This window comes from Sardina pilchardus, chromosome 20 (genome assembly GCF_963854185.1).
Source record: "Sardina pilchardus chromosome 20, fSarPil1.1, whole genome shotgun sequence".
Classification (NCBI taxonomy): domain Eukaryota; kingdom Metazoa; phylum Chordata; class Actinopteri; order Clupeiformes; family Clupeidae; genus Sardina; species Sardina pilchardus.
In genome coordinates this window covers 11,278,657-11,299,590 of record NC_085013.1, presented here as the reverse complement: position 1 = coordinate 11,299,590, position 20,934 = coordinate 11,278,657, and the positions used below count along the sequence as shown (strand labels likewise).

The following is a 20,934-nucleotide window of genomic DNA, read 5'->3' as shown; positions in this document are numbered from 1 at the left end:
GTCATTATTAAATAAAATATACTGAACATGTTATAGAATTGTGTAAAATGCTCTGCTGATTCCTACGAATGTGTTCACTCTTGGAATTGGAATAGTTAAATTCACCCAGAATATTTACGTGAGGCCACAACTTCCTGTGATTTTCACCCACATCAAGTATTTGGGAAAAATAGGTGGCATGCTTCAAAATGAACCATGAATCATTTCAAGGATGGCATGCATTTAGTATGTATATAAAACCACTGCTGTTACTTGATGTTTTTCTGACATAGATGGTAATTGGGGTATATATTTTGAGAGATACCCCATCCACCTTTGAACCGAATCGCATTATTGTTGTAGCTGTCTTTATGGTGCGTGCAGACCTCTGCATCCAGATTGCTTGTGTCCTGCCAGGACCTAATACACAAATGTACCTGCCCCATAGTAATCCCTGAGCTGGTGCTTCAGGAGTATCTTTAGCAAGCAGATTGGATTGAGGCAGACTTGCATCACTCCTTATCTAGGACAGGTGTATTAGCTAACAGCTTCAGGATACTCCAAGAATGTCGGCTGTAAAAAAAGAAATAGCCAGGACTGGAGAGCCATATATGATTATACTTCCTTTTAGTTGAAAATGACTCTATATTCCACATTCTAAATTTAGTTTTCTTACAAAATGCATGTTGTGTTATCTCATGATCTGGTTTTTATCATATTTATTGTTTTGGCAATGGGTGTTTTACTATTGCTGATTTTATGAACTACAGTGGGTGAGGTTAGAAATTAATGGTCAAATTTTAAGACAGATGAGTAGAGAGCACAATGCAGAGCCATCTGGTGGACGGACTATATATTACATATGCATATTGCCAATTTTGAACTTTGGATGACTGGAAATGACTGATGTTGCTGTGTCACTAACATTTCAGTGTCATCAGTGTTTCTTTTTTTCTTTTTCTTTTTATTATTTTTATTCCATAAAGTTGCCGTTATGAAGTTATGAGTATGCAGTGCAGGCCCGGATAATTAAAGGGATAATCCGGAGTGAAATGCACTTTAGATCAATTTTTCGGACTATTGGGAGTACATACTTTGAGTTGACACCAAAATCATGTCATTCGGATGTATTTTGAGAAAGTTCGAGTTCACCGTTTTTAGCCAAAACTCGTTAGCCTGGAAGTGAACCGGGCATGTCCTTTCGCCGCTACAAAACGCTATTTTTATACCTCTTCTACTGTTCCAAACAACACTACACTTATGTGGTAGTGAGTAGAGGGTCCCTAAAGCCAAACCGAAGTATCCCCACGTCTTTATGTGGTCGGATAGACAGTCCAGAATGAATTTAATCGAGTCCGTACCTTTCCGGAAATGTTATTAAAGTGTTGTTAAAGCGTTGCCAACTGCAGCAGCGACATTTCCGGAAAGGTACTGACTCGATTAAATCCATTCTGGACTCTCTATCCGACCACATAAAGACGTGGGGATACTTCGGTTTGGCTTTAGGGACCCTCCACTCACTACCACGTAAGTGTAGTGTTGTTTGGAACAGTAGAAGAGGTATAAAAATAGCGTTTTGTAGCGGCGAAAGGACATGCCCGGTTCACTTCCAGGCTAACGAGTTTTGGCTAAAAACGGTGCACTCGAACTTTCTCAAAATACATCCGAATGACATGATTTTGGTGTCAACTCAACGTATGTACTCCCAATAGTCTGAAAAATTGATCTAAAGTGCATTTCACTCCGGATTATCCCTTTAAGACCCTCTTAAAATTGGTTGGCCAGATAAATCCTGTTTCAATACATTCACTCAACTACTGTAACAGACTGTGCTGAATGACTACTTGTCATGTGACCTGTCTTTCTCAGGTATCCTGAGGTTGTTGTTGAGTTGGCTCACGTTTTTCATTTACAGAATTTGGTTCGCAATCATGCTCACAATGTAACCAATTGCTTTACTGTGCTACACACATACACGTCAGGCACCGGCTGGAGTTTCTCAGACATTTGTCATAGCAGAGCCAGCAAAAAGTAAACTGTTGTCAGAGGAACAAGGAAAGAGGAAACAGCAGACGGACCGATTAATGAGTATCTCAAAAATATACGCTGAAGCTGTAGGGGGAGCTCTGCAGAGAAACCTGTAAGCGAGAAATAAGAAAACAGCAAAGATATTGCCCAAACTGCATAGTTTCTCTTTAAGGTGAAAATCTTGCATAGTGTACCTTTAACGTACTGATCTAGTGATATTTATTTCTTACAGTGACACATTTTTAATTGTAAATGAAACAATTAAGGCTACATTGCACAATGCATTAAATGTAAGACTAATGTAAGACAGCATATTGTTTTAAAAATGCCACAAAAAATGGATGCACTGATTATGGGCCCCTGGCCACAGACATGAAAAGGCCCCCAAAAAGGCCTTGGAAAGTTACTTTTTTTTAAGATAACCCCTTAACTGATTAATTCTGGCGAGTTTTGTAGAAATGGATTTAAGGCATCTTGCTGTGGATTTAAGACATCTTGCTGTGAAAAGATGGCAATTACAAAGCATGATTATCACACACAGTGTAACCTGTGTTAGATTTCAGGAATGACTAAGATGGGGTGGAGAACATAAACCCTTGTGCCCCTGGGCCTAGGCCCAGTAGGCCTGTTCAGTAATCCATCCCTGAAAAATGTAAATAAACATTTCCAATATAATGATAATAACATGACAATTCAATCCTGCCAAGAGATAGTTAAGTTTGTCATTTTACATAAAATGACATTCCTGATATTCCTTTGTTGTGATTAGACAAGCTCAACACCAAGAGCCATGTCAGGTTATTTCATATGTCTTGGAGTGCAGCTAGTGGCGTCCAGAGGTCAGACAGGTCTCCACAGCATCCCTGACCACAGAGCATTCTCTCAGCTGCGCCTGTGCCTGTGATACTGAGCAGCTCGTCTGGAGAACCACCAGAGCCGCCGGAACCACCTGGCAAAGGGACGGAGACCCATAAGGGTTAAAAAGGCAACTAATTACGTAAGGGATAACGGCCGACGAGGTGACCGGTTCGATGGAAATAATGGCTAGGTGGAGGTCTAGAACTCCGGCGACGTGCGAAGCACGGAGACGGAGTTACCTCCGCCGTGCCATTATTTCCATCGAACCGGTCGACCTCGAAGGCCGTTATCCCGCTTATCTCCCGTTTGTATTCATAACCTGTATATTTAGAACATAGTTTTATTTCACCGTTGCGTCCGTTAACATCGCTAAAACTGTGTTGACTGCGGGACTACTTTCCGCCACATATCAACTTTCTACTTGCAGGACAAAACTGCCGTTACTAGTTCTAAATGGATGGTTGCTATGGCCAAAAGCCAGTCGTTAGTTCTAAATGGCTGGTTGCTACGGCCAAAAGCCAGTCGTTAGTTCTATCTCTCCCGTTGTCAAGCGGGCATATCCCAGGATTCTGATTAACTTTAACTTTGAAAGATCGCTACTTTTATAGCCTACATGGCATTCAACTAGCTACAATCCACCTCCGTCATATGCTACAATGTTACTATGGTTCTGCACGTCTGTATTTCAGCTTGGATGCAACGTGACAGTTCATTTAAACTTCGCAACGAGTTTGGCGAATTAATATTCAAGTGTGATACGGGAACTACTTCAAAGGTAGCAGGTTATACGAAGTTAATGGCCACCCCATCAGCCAATCAGAGAAGAGAATTCCATTGTTGAGGGAGATAAAGTAACATGAACACCAATGCAGTGATGTTTTACATAAACAATTGCTATATATTGTATGAACCCCATGGTTTCGCTTTGTAGCAGTTACTTCAGTGTCTACCCGTGGATGGCAGTGTCTGTTTCCTGCACACTTCTACATTACAGATGAGACATTAAATGACTCAAAAGTAATTGCTTCCAAAATATTGGTGGGCTTGCAAGTACAATAAAATGATCAATTGAACAGTACCATTGAGCCACTAAAATACACTGATTAAATTCCAGCAGAGGTCTAGTATTTGTCAGCTGCCAGATGGATGTTAGCCAAAGCGTATTTGACAGTCCTTAAGAAATGATACGTCCTGTGCTGTGGCAGGCCCTTAAGGGATCACTTAAAAGTGAATCACAGCAATGGAGGTGATCTATTATGATGCCTCATACCCTGTCACTTGTGGTGGCTGCATGAGTGTGTCTGCTGACATCCGCCGTGGCCATCTCCATGGTGAGCTCCTCCACTCCGTAGAGGACTCTCAGGAGGGCTCGCTCTGCCTGCGTCCACGGGCAACCTGTGAACCTCTGACAACCAGAGACAGCCCATTCACTTCAGCGAAAAATAACATCATGTATGTTGGACCAGTGGAAAAATGGACGGCATATTTTAGAATCAACGGCTATCTGCGATTCAGGAAAGCATAACGTTTACAGTATTATATGGTATCTTGCAGCATGGGTGTACCTAATTTACTGTTTAGCATTCTATCAGTTCATGATTACGCTTGTTTTCTTTTTCTAGGCCTATGAACAGTCATTTACCTGGAAATCCAAAGTTCTCACAAGAGCACAATTTGAATTTGCTCAGCAAGTCACTCTGGCAATATCAGTAATGATGTAATGATTACCCATACCCTTGGAGCTGAACTGACCCAATGACATTGGTGTATCTGATATAGGTCAGTCAGAGGCAAGCTAAACAAACAACGTCAGCGCTACATCGATGTCCGGAATGAGTCGGTATATATTGAGCATAGTGTTATCCAATTGCGCGCAGTGATATTTTCAAATGCATGCTTGGTGCCGCCCCTCGAGTTGCGTCATTTTCATTACTCATAGCCAGACCCTAAATCTTACTAGATTTGGGTCTGGATTTCCAGGCTACAGTAGTTATTACTGATAATGAAGGGTAATTCTCTCCTCATGAGCTAGTGTATCAGCCTGACGCCTTGGTCGCTGGGTTCATTAGAAAGTCTTACCTGTAGTATGCCTATGGCCCTTCTGTACAGCTTGCTGTTGGTGACCTTGAGATCTATCATGTAGTTTTTATAGACTTTGCCCTTTAAGACGTGAGCACCCGTGCTGATTCCATTCAGCATCCACTTTGTGGAGAGTTCCCACTGTAGCCTCTGAATCAACAGGGAACAGAAATCGCAGGAAAGGGAATCATAGAATGTGAATCCTTAAATGATTACCACAAGAATACTAGAAGGGTTATAAAGATATTTCAAGAACTGAAATTGTTGGAAAAGCCTGAACTGATATCCCGAAAATGAGGCCACAGCATTGAACACAATGTAGAATGTGTTTGTGTTGTGTACACCGTGGTTGTGCTGTAGGTACCATGAAAAAGACATCATCTGCATCTGAGGGGGTCCAACTGATTTTAAGGACTTTTGAGTCAAATATGCTGTTTATGTTCACCTGAAATAATAATAAAAAAAATGGATTACTTTCACAAATAGAACAAATGACAGCTTTAACAACTGGACCTGAAGTGGGTTGGCTATAAATTCTTACTCACAGGAAAATGGTGTCCCTTGTATTCATGACAAATTGCTTGCACATTTGAGGTCTTCATTTTCACTTGTCCAGCTAATTTCTCAACATCACCAAAATCATCTGATTCACATTCAAATAGTATTGCAAAAGTATATTAGCAAAAGGATAAATATATATTTTTAAATAATGGTCATGCAGTCTGGTCCAGGCCTACAGCTCTATATTGAGTTAGATGCTATGTTAAATTGGTGTTTATAGTTACTTTCTGGGCCTAAAATATGAATGGATACAAATGTGTTCTTAAATAATAAAGAAAAGTAATACACTGCTACTTGATCTTAGGTTACAGAATAATGTTACGCATAGGAAATATTTTTCTTTGTATCTCACCATCCACAGTAAATATGAAGATAACTGTGTCATTCTCTCCTAGGAGGGGCAAAATGGTGGTTACAAAGTCCTTGTGATCAATACAGAATTGTGGACCCTAGAAATGGAGTGTGAATCAGAGTGAAGAATGGATAAAAAGAGATAGAACTGGTGAATGGGGTTTATATGGGCTTTAGTTCAATATAGGTCATAAAGACTTTATAGCAAAAAACACCCATTAAGCATATGTACATTATGGACTGAATTATACAAACCAGAGAGGACAAATTTCCCTCTTTATTGTTCATTTCACTGAAACCCCCGCACATAAAACCTCTAATGTCTTGAAAGTCTGGAGAAAAACAAAACGATAAAACTGCATTGATAATCAATTCATTGAAGAATCAACACCACAAACATCGATAAAGCCAAACCATTTAACCTAATAGAGTCCTGCCTTTATGATCATCATACCCATACAGAGATGTGCTGGTTGAGATGCCTATGATATGACCCATTCATACATCAGATGGAATGAGGTTTCAGAAGTGAGTGGTCAGTACATTCATCTTGATTAGCGTGTCAGTGATGTCTAATCTATCGTACCTGCTCCGAATGTGGGGACGCACTCACTCGCGTCAATAATTCCCATAATTCCCAGAGTCTTCCAGCCGAGGTAATAAACATGTCCCTCCTTCTGTAGGCTGATCACACACACACGCACATGCACACGCACAAGCACACGCACACGCACACGCACACGCATACGCATACGCATACGCATACGCATACACATACATATACACACACACACACACACACGCACACGCACACGCACGCGCACGCACACGCACACGCACACACACACACACATACACACACACACACACACACAAATAAAACAAATGAGTCATCCATAATTTCAGGGAGCCTGAAGCTTCTGTGATAGGGGGCTGCTTACCTGCTTATTCTCTGTCTTACCTAGTTCCGGCTTTTCCAACCACACTGGCCAACTCATCGGTTTTACAGTATGTCATTTCATGAACCCTCTCATAATCTCCTATGCAGTCCAACACAGCTCTGTTTGCCCAGCAAGGAAATCAAGTTAAAAGAATCAGATTAAAGATCCCTATCGATTTCAGTGCACCAGGGTGATGTGTGTGTGTGTGTGTGTGTGTGCACGCGCGCGTGTGTGTGTTTGTGTGTGTGTGTGTGTGTGCATTGGAATCATACAAATAGAGCTTCTGAAGTCAGCTGGCGGCGGGACCTACTGGCGATTGATCTCCGCGTGGCTACGGGCTGCCCTGTGGCCCAGCAGGAGCGCACTCTCCAGCAGGACCTTTGTGGCCGTGCCCCCTTTCATCCGCGACGAGCCACTGATGGCCTCGGGCTTCAAAGGGGAAATCAGAAATATACAATGGTGACTTCAGCTAACGCAAATATACGCAGCATTAGCCATGGAGAGTGATGATCATGGACGTCCATTTGTGACCTGTGATATGGCAAAGCTTTTTATAACTCTGGACCACAGCTCTGCTGACACATGATGAATTTTGGGCACTGGGATACTCAGTGATCTCGCTCCATTCTCATCACTCTTCATAGCTTGAGATTATACAGACAGCATAATAAATTGTGGTTATGAATTTTACATTGGCCTACCCCAACCACTGGGTTTAGAACAAAAGCTCTCTGAGCCCTCTGCGAGTCCAGCATCCTCTCTGTGACCTGTCTGAAAGTATGTGGCCACCCTTGGATAGGCTCATTCCTGGGGAGAGATTAATCATTGAATATGAGAGGACCTCTGAGGTAAAAGTGCACAACAGTTTCCATTAAATTCCCATTAAAAAGAATCCAAACGTCTGTCTCCATTATTAGCTACTAACATCTTCAATCTCATCAATTTGATCATCTCATCTAATCTAATTCGTTTCATATCCATTCTGACATCCTCACCACCACCATCATCATTGTATTGGTCATAATTATTGTGTCACGTCCTGTTTGCCGTACCTTGCCATGTGTGCAGGGTTGAATCCTATCAGCACAGGAGTGAGGATGTCCAAATTGTTCAAGCAGAAGTCGAGCTGGCCAGCAACAAATGGTGCCTTCATCATGAATATAAATGAGAGTCCATTACAAAGCAGACACAAACAGGTAGTTTTGCTTTCAATAACCAAAGGAATAACAAAGGGCCTATTTCACTATATTACCAGAATCCTGAATCCTGAAACCTACCGAGAGACCACAGGAAATTCCAAAGAAGAGAACATGCTTCTTTCCAACACAAGCCTGTAGAAGAAAAAAGAACAAGTCATTCAGTGCGGTAGTGTAACTGGCCACAACCCTAATGATCCACAATGTCTGGAGTGCTGCAAGCCTCTTTCAGGACATGGACATGCACAGCTACCCATCCGCCTTACAGGGTTGATTGCACATGCTAAGTGTTCCATGCCTCCTAGGCATATATGCCTTTAATGCCTTTTACCAATCAAATTAAAATGAATATCTAGAGCCAAGGAGTGGAGCAGATCTCAGCCTCATTTTTTTGGCACAGGTTTGGTAATGACTCATCATTGTGGAGGCGTAATGAGATCATCAAGAGATAATTAGGCTTTTTATTAGGCTTTAAGGTCCTAAAAAGCGGATAATACAAACAGCCAAAACTACACTACACAAGTGGCAACCTCGACAACATGCATAAAACAGTTCATATTTCTTGACATGAGGAATATTACCATGAGGTCATTCTGTTCTGGATGTTCTGTTTCATGAATATGATATTCATCCATCAAGCTGTCTCTCTCTCTTTCCCACCCTTCCTCTCTTCCACTCCTCCCATCCCCTGATCTTCACTTCAGTCCTCTTCTTTTGTCTTTTTTTTTAACGTTCACTTCACCTCACCCATCCAAACCTGCCTACCCCTCTCCTCTTTCATGTGCTAAGCTTGGATTCTTTACAGCCTTCTCTCTTCTCCACCGTCTTCTTTTACTCTCCCCCTCTCCTTCCCTCTCTCTCCTCCTCACCTCCTTCAGCACTTGTGCTCCCAGTGAGGGAGCGTCCTCTGGAGCCTCCTGAGAGGTCAATAGAGCCCTGTGGAAGTGTGGATGTCATTACAATGTTACACCATACGCATTCACAACACATTCAGTAACAGGGTGTCAATGCCAAGCCTCAGAATATATCAACAGCAACATAAGAGAGGATCATAAAGACAGGCATGAATAAATGTAAACATCTCATGGAAACATGCTGAATTTCAGAAGAGAAGTATACTTACTTGTCACCTCCAGCAATAATGTAAGTGTACACTGGCTTTTGCTGATGCATTCCAAGAATCCGGTTGAATGTGTTCTACAGAGAAGATGAGTCATTCATTTTTATCTTGAAGAAGTGTGAAGGGGGTGTGTTGCACCAGTAATGATTCAATTGAGCAGAGCTTATGGCTAATTGAGCATAGTTTACGGTTAACACAAAAGTGATATAGAAGATAATAATGTTAAATGTAATGATATTATGCAATTGTAATAACTTACAGCTAAAAGAAAAGCAATACGGCCAGATGTCCCACACCCACTGAGGACGATTAAACTGTCATCTGGTTCCTAAATAAAGATAGGTGACAGGGGAAATCTGATTAATAATTTTTTTTTTAATTCTATTCGTACAAAATATACAAACAGAATATAATATACAATATACACAAGAGAATGTTAATTATTTCTGAATCTGTTTATAGCCATATGCTTTTAGCAAACAAAGGATACCCACCCTGAGAATTGTTTTCACCCTGTCAGCCACATTCACCAGAATTTGTGTCACAGACTCACTGTAGAGTCTCTGCAGAAACATTGCACCAAATATGTTACATTTAAGGCAAGAAATGGACGTCACATGACACATCTCTGCCTGTGGTGTTGTGCAGCTGTTGCTTCAGTGCTGTCACTGAGTCCTGACCTTAAACTCTGCGTCTGGCTGCAGGTCCCCCTGGAATACCTCAGCATCACACTCCTGAAGGACACGCACAATCTGCCGCGGCCCCGCCCTGTCTATGTCACGGGACAGTGGATTGGACATCTCCGTGACGGGCAGCGGTGACTCGTAACCTGGAGACTGACAGGGTGCCTCTGTTACTGTCAAGGTTTGATCTGTGCCATGTCAACTCACAGCTGTGTGTGTCTCCTTGTTAATGTCACTCTCTGCTGGCAGAGGGCAGGCCAGCCAGATTTGTTATTTAAAGAAAAAACATAAAGGTGTAGGAATTATATACAGACTATATATCTACAGACAACAAAAGTGATTGATAGCCGTTTGCGCCAGGGAAAATGTCAATATATTTGACAGTTTGAGTGCTTGCAGCAGTAGTGATGGTTAACTGATTTCCAGGTAATTTCACACACTTGGCAAGCTTTTGCAGTCTCACATAACAACAGTGTACAAAATGTAAACAAAACAGCAAAACTCAGCAATCTCTATATTGATCTGGCAATTATAAGATATTCATCTCACACAAACCTATGGAGGAAAGGGTCTATGGGGAAATGCAGCTAGGCTATCCAATCTTTTTGTATGGTCAGTGCACAGACATTACCTCCCATTCTTGTGCGGCTCTAGCCCTGCTGACTTTCTCCTGGTGTCCGGGCATTGCACATGTGCAGTAAGAATACAGTCAGCTGTAACAATTTCTGCTGTTAGCCCCTCACAGGTCGTATGTGGTGCAGTGGGATTTCAAAGACTAGACTGGGCTAGTTCATGTGACGATAGAAGAACAACCACTAGTCACTGAAGACAGATTCAAAATGAAAGTACAGAGTTCACCAATTGCTCTTTGATCTACAGTAGCCCAGCCTGAAGACAAGCCCATGATTCAGGAAGAGCTGTGTGGTAGATATGCAAAACAGGAGCAATTTATATCATATCAGATAGTGTAGAATAACTCAATGCAATGGTTTACTTTCGAAGTGTAACGCTTATGTGGCGGACAGAAATGATATTATACAATTTGTCTTATCAGCATGTCAAATCTCGGCCATTTAGAAAGAATACAAACTATTGCATCTTGTAAATAAGCAAGATGTGTCACTGATAGGCTATACTGACAGCATCACAGAGCGGGCACCATCGGTCAGACTGACAGGTTTATGGAGAAGAAGTCGCCAATGAAGACTGAGGCGGCGTGTGAGACCCAACCCACCTGTGGGAGGTGATCCGCGTGTTCCGCAGAGGAGTCGGATAGCGGTGGGGTTGGAGTTATTGATATGCTGGAGGCGTGCAGGCGCATCGCGCACTGGAGAAATAGTTGAGCGAAAACACTGCGTGCGCAATACAGGGCTTTGGACGCCATTTGAGTGTTCGCCATTCCTCATGCGTGGTCAGTTAGTATCAGATTGTGTTACACTTTCATCAAAATGATAGCTGACCCGGTTCGGGTCCAAACCGAAGGACCCCTTCGATATTTGCAATTTAGGTTGGCGCTTACCGGAGTTCTGTCATAATGGAAACCACCGGCAGTGTGCGTAATTGTTTTGACAGAGACACAACGGGTCCCATTCACTGAAACCGCAATAAACTCCGAACAGCTGCCGATAAAAACGAATGGACATATTATTCGACTCGGAGATTCAGAAGGTCAGTTGTTCGTATTGGGTTGCATTTGTATGACGGTGAGATGACCAACCCTGAACTTCAGGCTAATCACGAAACGACGGTATCGTTAACGATATGATGTCGGACTGAAGAGCACTGCAGCCGATTAAAAGGATGGAAAGGTGAAGGACCTGTCCTTTTGAGGGTGTTTTTTTTAACCAACAGCGGAGCGACAGTGCTTTGGGGAAAATGACACCCATTCTTCTACATGTGATTTGTATGCTGTGTGGAGGTCACATACTTCATGCAGGGGCAAGTAAGTAGACCAGTACGTTCCATCTATCCATCAACGAGTCTTACATTCACTTTATGCCTTTGTCTCTCAATCTCTGTGATGCCCATCAGAGTTATAATGTTCATTCTAGTGCAGGTGTATTAAAGATAATTAAAATGAAAACAACAACCTGGTTAAACTTCTATTATATCTACCAGCCAACATGCAATACAGTTCTGGTTAAGCAGCAACACCAGCTATTCCACCAATTCCAGTACACACATATTGCGCTGGCCAGCCATTAGAGTAATGAGGCTTGCCTTTAAGTGCTTTGGATTTATTGTGTGTGCTTGTGTTTATGTGTGCCTGAAGGTGTGTGGGTGAGGCGGTCGTAGGGTAGGGTAGGGGTAGGGTTGGGGTTTGGGGGGTAGGTTAGTGAAGTGAAATGGATGAAAGTGTCCACTGTATATCATATGAAGTCATGACATGTAACAGCTGCCAGGTCAATTGAAGTGTGTTGCCTGATTCGGTCACAAACTCAATTGCTCTTACAGAATGACTTGCTATGAAATGACAGTCATTAGTGCTCTGTTCTCACTCACTCATGGTTAGATCTCAGGAGCCTATACGCAAAGCTTTTTTCCTATATATCGTTTTTATTTTTGTCTTAATTATCTTTTTTGTGCTCCATAATGTAGAGGGTGTATCAGTGACAGAAAACCAAGGGCAGACTTGGGCACGCTCTCTTCAAATGTAATTGATGTACTCACTTATCAGAAATGAGTGAGAGTGGTGCTCGCTCATGTTTAAAGCGCATTTAGTGGATTGCAGCGCAGTGCCAGCCAACTCAATATTCATCCTCGCGGCTGCCAGAACCCGGTTATCAATCAGTGGGATCGCTTCACCGAACCTGCACTCACATTCAAGATCAGCATTTTTAGTGGACCACTTTATGGCCTGTGGGGTCTGGTCTGTTTACCCCTGTCACAGATGACAGAATCTTGTTCAAGAGCGGCCTATGTGGGCCAACAGACAAATATGAGTGTTGCTATGCAGAGTTTCGAAGACAAATAAACAGGGGCTAATAATCCTTATCACGATGTACAAATAGCAATATGGCGATGTTGAAGGAGATGTAGAGCTCGTTCTGACAGAGCTGCAGGTATTGAGAGCAACCATACCAATGGGCACCTTTTCTCTGCTGAATTGCTGAAGCTAAGCAGGTGTGGGCTTGGTTAGTACTTGGATGGGAGCCTTCCTTGGAAAACTGGTGCTGGAAGTGGTGTTGGTGGCTGGCCAGTAGGTGACACTCCTTCCTTGGGTCAAAAATTCAATCCCAGTACCCCAGTGCAGTGATGGGGACACTGTACTGTAGGAGATGCCGTCCATTGGATGAGATGTTAAACCGAGGTCCTGACTCATTGTGGTCATTAAAGATCCCATGGCACTTATTGCAAAAGAATAAGGGGTTCCCTGATGTCCTGGCTAAATACCCAACCTGGCTCACCCAGAGCCCGTCTACACAACGTGAGGGTTTTTTTACATGTGTTGTTAAAGGTGTGAAAGCTGCAAGATTTTTTTTTTTTCATGTGGACGTAGCCCCAATTTGCCCCCAATCATCCCTGAATGTATTTGGCTCCTTCACTCCCTCACTCTCCACCTCAAGCTGGTGTGTGGTGAGTGTTCTGGCGCATAATGGCTGCCCTGCATCACCTAGGTGGGTGCTACACATCGGTAGTCTAGTGGTTAGTCCGGTTCCCCCTTTGTGTAATGTGTTGATTACTGCTGAAAGACCGTATGTGCTAACCTGATGGACACTGTTTTAGTCTGGGAGTCACAGTGTGATCAGTGGCAGGCCTTTAGAGTCAGGCTGACAGTATTGTTAGCCAGCCAGATGATTGGCTGAGCAGGAAAAAGAGGATGTCTTGTGTTGGCTCTTAATGCTTTCCCCATGACTGTATGGGGACAACCAGTTAATTAATTTAACAAATGATGGATTCCACTGCAGGAGAAGGTGGGCCATTTTTGGGTGGCCTGCACCTTTTTGTGTGTTTGAACTACTGGTCCCTGTAGGCTGCTGATTTTAGAGGACAGATAAGTACCTGTTCCCAGATAGGTACTGTCAGGAAAATCTTCCTAATATTATAAGACACAAGAACCACAACACGTAGTATAGTTTTTAGCAACGACTCTGGCGCCAAGAGGAGAGAGTGCCCAGAGAGGAATTCTACCCTCTCCAAAACAGTCTCTGACCTTTCCAACGCAGAGAGGTTCTTTTTATTAAAGCAAAGCAGAACAAAACATGTGAGCATGACCTTTGGTCGGAGCGTCATCATTCCTCCCTAAATTCATCCTCTCTCCCATCTCCAGTTTCTTATTTTTGCAGGTGCATATAGCTTTCTTGTGAGTATACCTCTATGTTCCTGTGAATAACAACTTTGAGCACTTATATATGAAACTGTGAATTATAACTTTGATGCACACAAGTGAAGTTAATCATGATAATATAGTTATATGAATTTCTTTGTCAGATACCTCCGTGTGGCCCCCGAAACTGCTGGATGGTGTTAGCTGTGATGTTTTACACTTATTGGTTAAATGCAACATGAGTGAAAGACTATGACGTGCCATTTTGAAAAGCAGCAGGAATACATTTTAATACACAGTGAATGCAACAACGGGATTGTACAGTAGCTTGCAGAGCTAGCATTGTGAGGTAACTGTCACTGACTAAGTGTATAGCATAGGATACGCTTTATTTAATCACCTGTATCACAAAACTCAATTTCTCATGCAACCTTGGGGTGATCCTAATCCTATAACCAGACCTAAATTGTCTGATTTAGCAGTCTAATGTTGATGCTATTGTTTGATGATGGAGAAAACCATTTAACTTATTTTGTAGTGTTCTGAATTGACACTGCAATTAAAGAGCAAAGTCTGCCTTTACAACTAGGTCCAGTGGTTCCTGCACCACAGAGCAAAACCATAAGAGAAAAACAACAGAGTAGTGGGCCATTCCTTTAAATGTTCTAGCCACTTAAAAGTCCCTGAAAGCCCAGCAGTAGGATTTGATCATATATTTAGAGAGAAAAGAAGCTAAACGTACCATTTGAAGCGGATTGTGGTATCAGTGTAGGGTGACCGTTTGTCCCCGGTTACAGTGACCTGTCCCCAGAAATGTCCGCTGGTTTCACTGTGACTGGCATGAATTGGAAGAAAAGAAAGAAGAAATAAAACATTGACCAAACATATACAGTAGTTGTACACCCTATGCACAGGCTGAAGAAAGCCAGAGTAAACGCTCAGCTCAGAGCTCAGGCATGTTCTAGAATGCCCGTATTTGTGGTGTTTTGATTGGTGGAATAGCAGCGTGGTCTCTTGCAAGTGCTCTTTGCAAGAGACAGCAGGCTTCTTTCATCCATACATTCATTCATTCAGCAAACTACTGTAGCTTTTAGCAGAGAGGGTTAAGTGATTTTAGTATAAGATATATATCATTGGATAGGTGAGCCAAAGGTGCTCTTGTAAGTGATATTGTTTATCATCTATCATTGTAGTGAGATTATTTAAGGTGTAACCGAGTATGTGTATGCATGATCTACGATTTTCTTGAAAGACTCATTTGAATAGGCAAATCATTTATCATGGAACAGGACAACTTTTTGGAAGATATGTTTACCATCTACCCAAGAGTTAAATAAGAGGACACATACATGTTTCTTCTTTGTGTGTGCAATGACCCAGACAGACACTATAGCCTTTGCATAGCTCACTACAAATTATGCCTCCTTTTTAGCTAAAGGCTATAAGCTAACTGATCTAACCCACTTCCAATGCATTAATTGGGTTGAAATTATTCAATATCATTATCAAGAGCAAATCACATATTATTCAGTTTAATGTTAATACATACTGTAGAATGGGTAGGAGCAGACTTCTCTTTTCTTGTTTTAGGAGTGCTGGGCCCAACTTAGAAGTAATCAGAAAAGGAGAAAATACTGTACTTTGCATACATCAATCTTTTTAATGCACAGACGCGTTTCGGCGTAGTGCCTTCTTTAGTGTACTTCTTACTCACTGGAGAAGGCACTATTCCACAACGTTTGCAGTAAAAAGACTGATGTATGCAAAGTGCAGCCTTTTTTCCTTTTCTGTTATTCTAGTCTACATAACAATTAATTATAACTCAGGTCTACCCTGAAGACCCTACATAGATCATACTGTGTGCTTACAAATACCTTAAAATGAACTAACCCATATTTCACTCTTTTGACATGACTGAATATTTTAAGAGGGAAGGAGGAACGCCTACTGACTACATGGGCCCAAGTGCTTAATAAAAAGATGAGACACTTAAAATCACAGCAGTTCTCTTTATACATTTGTACAGCAATATATTTGCAAATATATCATTCATCACCACAAGTTACCACATGCACTCAAGTATTTACTCATAGCATGTTTTGTGACATGACAAGATTTTGCTCGACAATAGATTTAAGAAGCTAAATACCATGGTATGATTGTTCAGAGAAGAACTCTATTTTCAATTTACTCACAGACTTACTGGCTTAGAGTGTGACTCAAAGACTTTGACACCAAAATGTTACATTTTAGATGTAAAATAATTCCCTCTCACTAAACCCCGCTGTCTTCATTCATCCCACTTCAGAATTGATTTGAGAGAGAGTAAGTAGCAATGTTTGATTTTAAGCATCTTTTAAGCATTGCGTTGCCTAAACCAAACAGGCCTAAAGCAAACACTGGCCCAAGGCAAATGAAAGGCCTAGTCATCTCTGTGGCAGTGGTGCCCTCTCAGGTACTGCAGAGCTATGTCTGTAGCACTGCAGTAGTTCTGCCTTTGCAATTACCAGATAGAACATGAATGGAAGAGGGAATATATTTGCATAATGACCCTACATGACAGCTTTAGCTAAATAAAGAAGCTGTTCCATATTCATCAGCCCATGATATGCCCGGGCCCGCTTTATTCTGGCCAGATGACAGCTGGGCCTGGGATGTTTTTGAGACCGTAGCTTTGGCATTGGAGCCGGATTATTTTTACCTTCAAAACACAGTGACAGAGACACTATAGAGACATGTCAGGCAACATTGGTGTGTGCGCTGCCTGATCATCCCCCGCTGTCTTCTGTAATGTCATCCCTTTCAAGTGAACAACAGACAGCTCTGATTCAGAACTGAGAATGTGCCATAGAACGCCATGAAGACAGATTTCACACCGCAAACAGTGAATCACACAGCGTTTGAGACTATAAAGACAGTCTAGCAATTGCGTGTTTTGTTTTCATCGTAGGCTGCTTTCAAGGTGACCTTGTCGAAGTGTTTATTGCAGGACAAAGGGGACTTACTGCTGAAAATGAGTGGATGATGTCTATGATGTGCTAATGAGCCTGGAGAGGACATGACATTGTGATTGTATTGTTTTATTATCTTCAAAAGTCCTTTTGTCCTCCTCGCCTCCTCTCCATCAGATCGGCCTTCCGCCCCCGTCAATGTCTCCATCACACACCTGCGGGCTGACTCGGCGACCGTGTCTTGGAACATCGTGGACGGAGACGTCGTCATTGGTTACGCTATCTCGCAGCAGGTTAGTGCGACATCTGAAGACTGGCTGAGTCCTATAAGGGGGCACATCGAATTGCTTTCTGGACTGTGACCTTGAATTACTCACTGCTGAGTTTTTTTAGATTAGATTTTAGATGTAAGTTTTAAAAAGATATGTCTTTGTGCGTGTGTGAGTGCATGCATGTATCCTCCGGTTGTGTGTCTGTGTGTATGCCTTATTGTGTGTGTCTCTGTGTGTGTGTGTGTGTGTGTGTGTGTCAGAGGCAGGATGGCTTGGCACAAAGGTTCATCAGAGAGGTGAACACCAGTAGCCGGGCCTGTGTGCTCTGGAACCTGGATGAGGATACTGATTACATCATTCAGGTCCAGTCCGTTGGCCTGCATGGCGAGAGCCAAGCAAGCAAGAGGATCCATTTCAGAACACTGGAGATGTCGGATCACTTTCAGTCCAGCTTAATGGACCAAGGTACACATGAGATCAAAGGTCTGCTTGACTGGCCAGGCAGACAGACATTAGGGATCTAAAGCATATGGCTGCCTGTTAACGTTCACCTCAACAAACACATTGAACAAATTGAGTAAAATGCAGGAGTGATGAAGTGTCTACTCTATACTATACAACAACTAGAATGCAGGTTCTTTTTTCCCGCTTGCTTCTCACAGTTTCTTGTGTGCCTTATTCACATTACCTGTCCTGTCTCCTGTGTTACTCTGATTCAGATGACCCTTCAGTGGAGGGCCTGGACATGTCCAGACAGCTGCAGACTGGAGAGATGGTCATTATTATGACAGTGCTAATCATGTGGGCAGGTAAACTCCCGTGCAGATCCCAGTGGAAAACACTTGTCCTGCGAAAATGTCCACCTTAATGTTTGCCAAAGGACTGTGGATTATCTTATATATTGAGTCGTTTAAGAGGTGTCTTAAGGCATATCTATTAGGCCTTTGATTAAATTGACATTGTTTTTATTATTGCACATTATTCCATAGTTGTTGTTATTATGATTGATTGAATGACTTGTTTATTTAATATTCTCCTATTTAGTCATTGTTTATTTTTATTAGCTTTGCTTATATTGATACTGTTTATTGTTTATGTTCTCTTTAGTCGACACTATGATCAACTGCTAAATTTAACATTGCTAAATGTTTTTGTTTGTATGTCGCTTTGGACAAAGGCTTTTGCTAAGCAACCATAACCATCTTTTCAGCTTTTATATCCATATTGTTTCAGCAAAATACAGTTGATAATGTTTGGCATTCTTATGGTTAAACTGACTTGAAAGCACAGTTTGCCACTCTTCTGTCCCTCACACATATGAATGTCCTCACTGGTAAAATTGGCACCTGTTGTGCAATCATACATCAGCCATCTAAGCTTGGCAGCCTCATGCTGAGATGGATATCACAGTGCTAAAGCCTTAAGTGGGGGGGCTCTGTGGGAATCCAGAAGGAAGAAAAATGACTGTCATGAGGGAACTTACGGGAAAAGAAACAGATTTCTCTGTTAGCTGACAATTAAGACAAGACAGCTCTTGCTTTGTCTGCTGCCATTTGTTTAATTAAACATTTGGAGTGCAGCATCTAGATTTGCTTTTACACTACTGTCACATTTCACTTGTGGAAATAAAATAACTGTCTCACCCTCTCTCTCAGCTGTCATAGCACTGTTCTGCAGGCAGTATGACATAATCAAAGACAATGACTCCAATAGCCACAGCAAAGAGAAGGCCAAGCCCCCTTCAGAGCACAGTACTCCCGAGTACCATAATGGAGGCCTATTAGGCAGTAAGGTAAGTGAATAGAACACCCTAACTACATTTACAAAATGTACCTAAAGAATCCTGCAGGCCATAGATGGTAGCTATCAGCAAAACTACACAGGGCGTGCAAGTGAATTGTTCCAGTTTTAGAAGACTGGTCAATTTTCTTAGCCAAAAAGCCAATTGTTGCTGCATACGCTCTAGAGAACACCAGGTTTTGTGCCCAGTGTAGCCCTGCTGTAGAAGACTATTTTAACTTATAGATGATGAGACATGGGGCAACTTTATGAGCAGTGTTGCTGGGCAACCACAGAACCAGTTCCACTGATTTTGCTTGGATGATCATGATGATTTCCCCACTGATGAATAAAAGTTCTCAAGAAATAAAATTGTTGCCCAATATCAATAGGAACATGCCAGAACCACAATAATGAGGAACACTGCCCAGTTGTCCTGTGTATCATCAGCTTCAGGCTATTTTTTTAGAAAAATGTGATGAGAACGTTCATACAGTGTCCAATCCCTGCCTTCTATTCAACTGTGTTTATTTGGCATATCATCATTAGAGATATGCTTCAGAACCTGAGCTAAAAGACAGTTAATAAAGAAGACAGAAAATCAACATTACATCTCAGAATACACTCTCATAGCACTTATCTAAAGATAAAAGACCAGTAATTATGTTCTGCAAACAGTATAGGTGATAATCTGTGCTCTCTTGCAGTTTCAAAGAACCACATCATCAATCAGTATCATCAAGGTCTGACCCAAGCCTCCACTAGGCCAGGGTTCCAGCGTAGCTCCTACCTCTACATTGGACCTACAACTGACTTGGGCAACCCTTTTTTGTGCCAAGCTCTGACCCCGGCTACTACTAGCCTCTTATCTGTCCCAGCCCCAGAGATGTGGCTCAGACACCTACTTGGCACGAGACCCTGTCACCTCTCGCAATGGCTCCAGTGCCCATCCAGCTGACCAGGACTCCTCTAACCTGACCCGACCCCTGGAGCTATGTGATCCTGCAGGCTACTTTTAGTCTAGCAAGGTGGGGATGGCCTGATCCTGATTCCCACCTGACCCAACAGCACTGGCTTGGCCCCTCCTGATCCCGTGCATCAGTTCTTTACTCTGCTGAGCCAAACCCCTCCCATGAACACTGGTGTGACCTTCTTGCCTGGGCGGAGTGCCACCTTATCTGAGCGCTGGCCACTCAACTGCACGGCACATTTATCTGGCTCATCATCACATTTTTTCATAATATGACTACTTGAGTTGCCTCAAGGCACGCATAACTGGGTTTGAGTGTCATGGATACATCTAGCTGTGACATCATCCAACAGAGACATCTGACCCCACATGGACCCCAATTGGACCCCAATCCAAGTGGACCTCTGTGTGTGTGAGTGTGTGTGTGTGTGTGTGTGTGTGTGTGTGTGTGTGTGTGTGTGTGTGTGTGTGTTTTCTATCACACTCTGTATATTGTTATGTGGAGAGTAGAGTAGGCAAAGGAATCTACTTATATACGTGTTAATGGAACTATGGAGAAAACTGCCAGAATTCATATTTGCATTAAAACACTGTCTGATGAATGGATCGAAATGTGCCTGTCAGAAAATTGGCATTTGATTCAGTTATATGCTAAAATGGGCATTTGCAGAGAAACATTGTGATGTTTTTGATGTTTACTAGAGGACAGAATAGTTCAACCTAACATTAATAACCCAGATGGTTCATTTAGGCCTACATTACAGATTGCATTAAAGATGTGGGGTAAACAAGATATTTAAGTATGTTGCACTTGGTCTGTACATTAAAGCACTCTAAAAGGACCTCTGGGCAGTGGGACTTAGTTCATCCATGTGGACATAAGATCCATATAAGGGGGT

At 42.3% G+C, this 20,934-nt stretch overlaps 2 protein-coding genes across 2 annotated transcripts; one reads left to right on the top strand and one right to left on the bottom strand.

The window, feature by feature from the left end:
* Positions 1-1,794: 1,794 nt before the first annotated feature.
* Positions 1,795-10,564, bottom strand: gckr (glucokinase (hexokinase 4) regulator). Its single transcript, XM_062522926.1, has 19 exons — positions 10,428-10,564; positions 9,794-9,949; positions 9,608-9,676; positions 9,373-9,441; positions 9,117-9,190; positions 8,863-8,929; positions 8,075-8,128; positions 7,850-7,944; positions 7,499-7,604; positions 7,108-7,226; positions 6,818-6,916; positions 6,443-6,540; positions 6,112-6,188; positions 5,858-5,954; positions 5,490-5,587; positions 5,309-5,389; positions 4,945-5,094; positions 4,136-4,270; positions 1,795-2,956 (listed from the first exon to the last, which is right to left on the bottom strand). The coding sequence occupies exons 1-19, from the start codon at positions 10,479-10,481 to the stop codon at positions 2,831-2,833; spliced, it is 1,824 nt and encodes a 607-aa protein (XP_062378910.1). The 5' UTR covers positions 10,482-10,564; the 3' UTR covers positions 1,795-2,830.
* A 552-nt stretch (positions 10,565-11,116) lies between these two features.
* On the top strand, positions 11,117-20,904 carry fndc4b (fibronectin type III domain containing 4b). The gene is made up of 6 exons (XM_062522748.1): positions 11,117-11,738; positions 17,192-17,307; positions 17,547-17,751; positions 18,006-18,095; positions 18,942-19,078; positions 19,773-20,904. The coding sequence occupies exons 1-6, from the start codon at positions 11,672-11,674 to the stop codon at positions 19,812-19,814; spliced, it is 657 nt and encodes a 218-aa protein (XP_062378732.1). The 5' UTR covers positions 11,117-11,671; the 3' UTR covers positions 19,815-20,904.
* Positions 20,905-20,934: the final 30 nt, after the last annotated feature.

Coding starts and splice junctions, on each gene's coding strand:
- gckr (XM_062522926.1), bottom strand. CDS start 10,481: ATGCCCGGACACCAGGAGAAAGTCAGCAGGGCTAGAGCCGCACAAGAA. Junction 8,129..8,862: donor GAGCACAAGTGCTGAAGGAG/GTGAGGAGGAGA, acceptor TTTCTTCTACAG/GCTTGTGTTGGAAAGAAGCA. Junction 7,945..8,074: donor GAATTTCCTGTGGTCTCTCG/GTAGGTTTCAGG, acceptor TTCATGATGAAG/GCACCATTTGTTGCTGGCCA.
- fndc4b (XM_062522748.1), top strand. CDS start 11,672: ATGACACCCATTCTTCTACATGTGATTTGTATGCTGTGTGGAGGTCAC. Junction 17,752..18,005: donor GTCCAGCTTAATGGACCAAG/GTACACATGAGA, acceptor ACTCTGATTCAG/ATGACCCTTCAGTGGAGGGC. Junction 18,096..18,941: donor AGTGCTAATCATGTGGGCAG/GTAAACTCCCGT, acceptor CCTCTCTCTCAG/CTGTCATAGCACTGTTCTGC.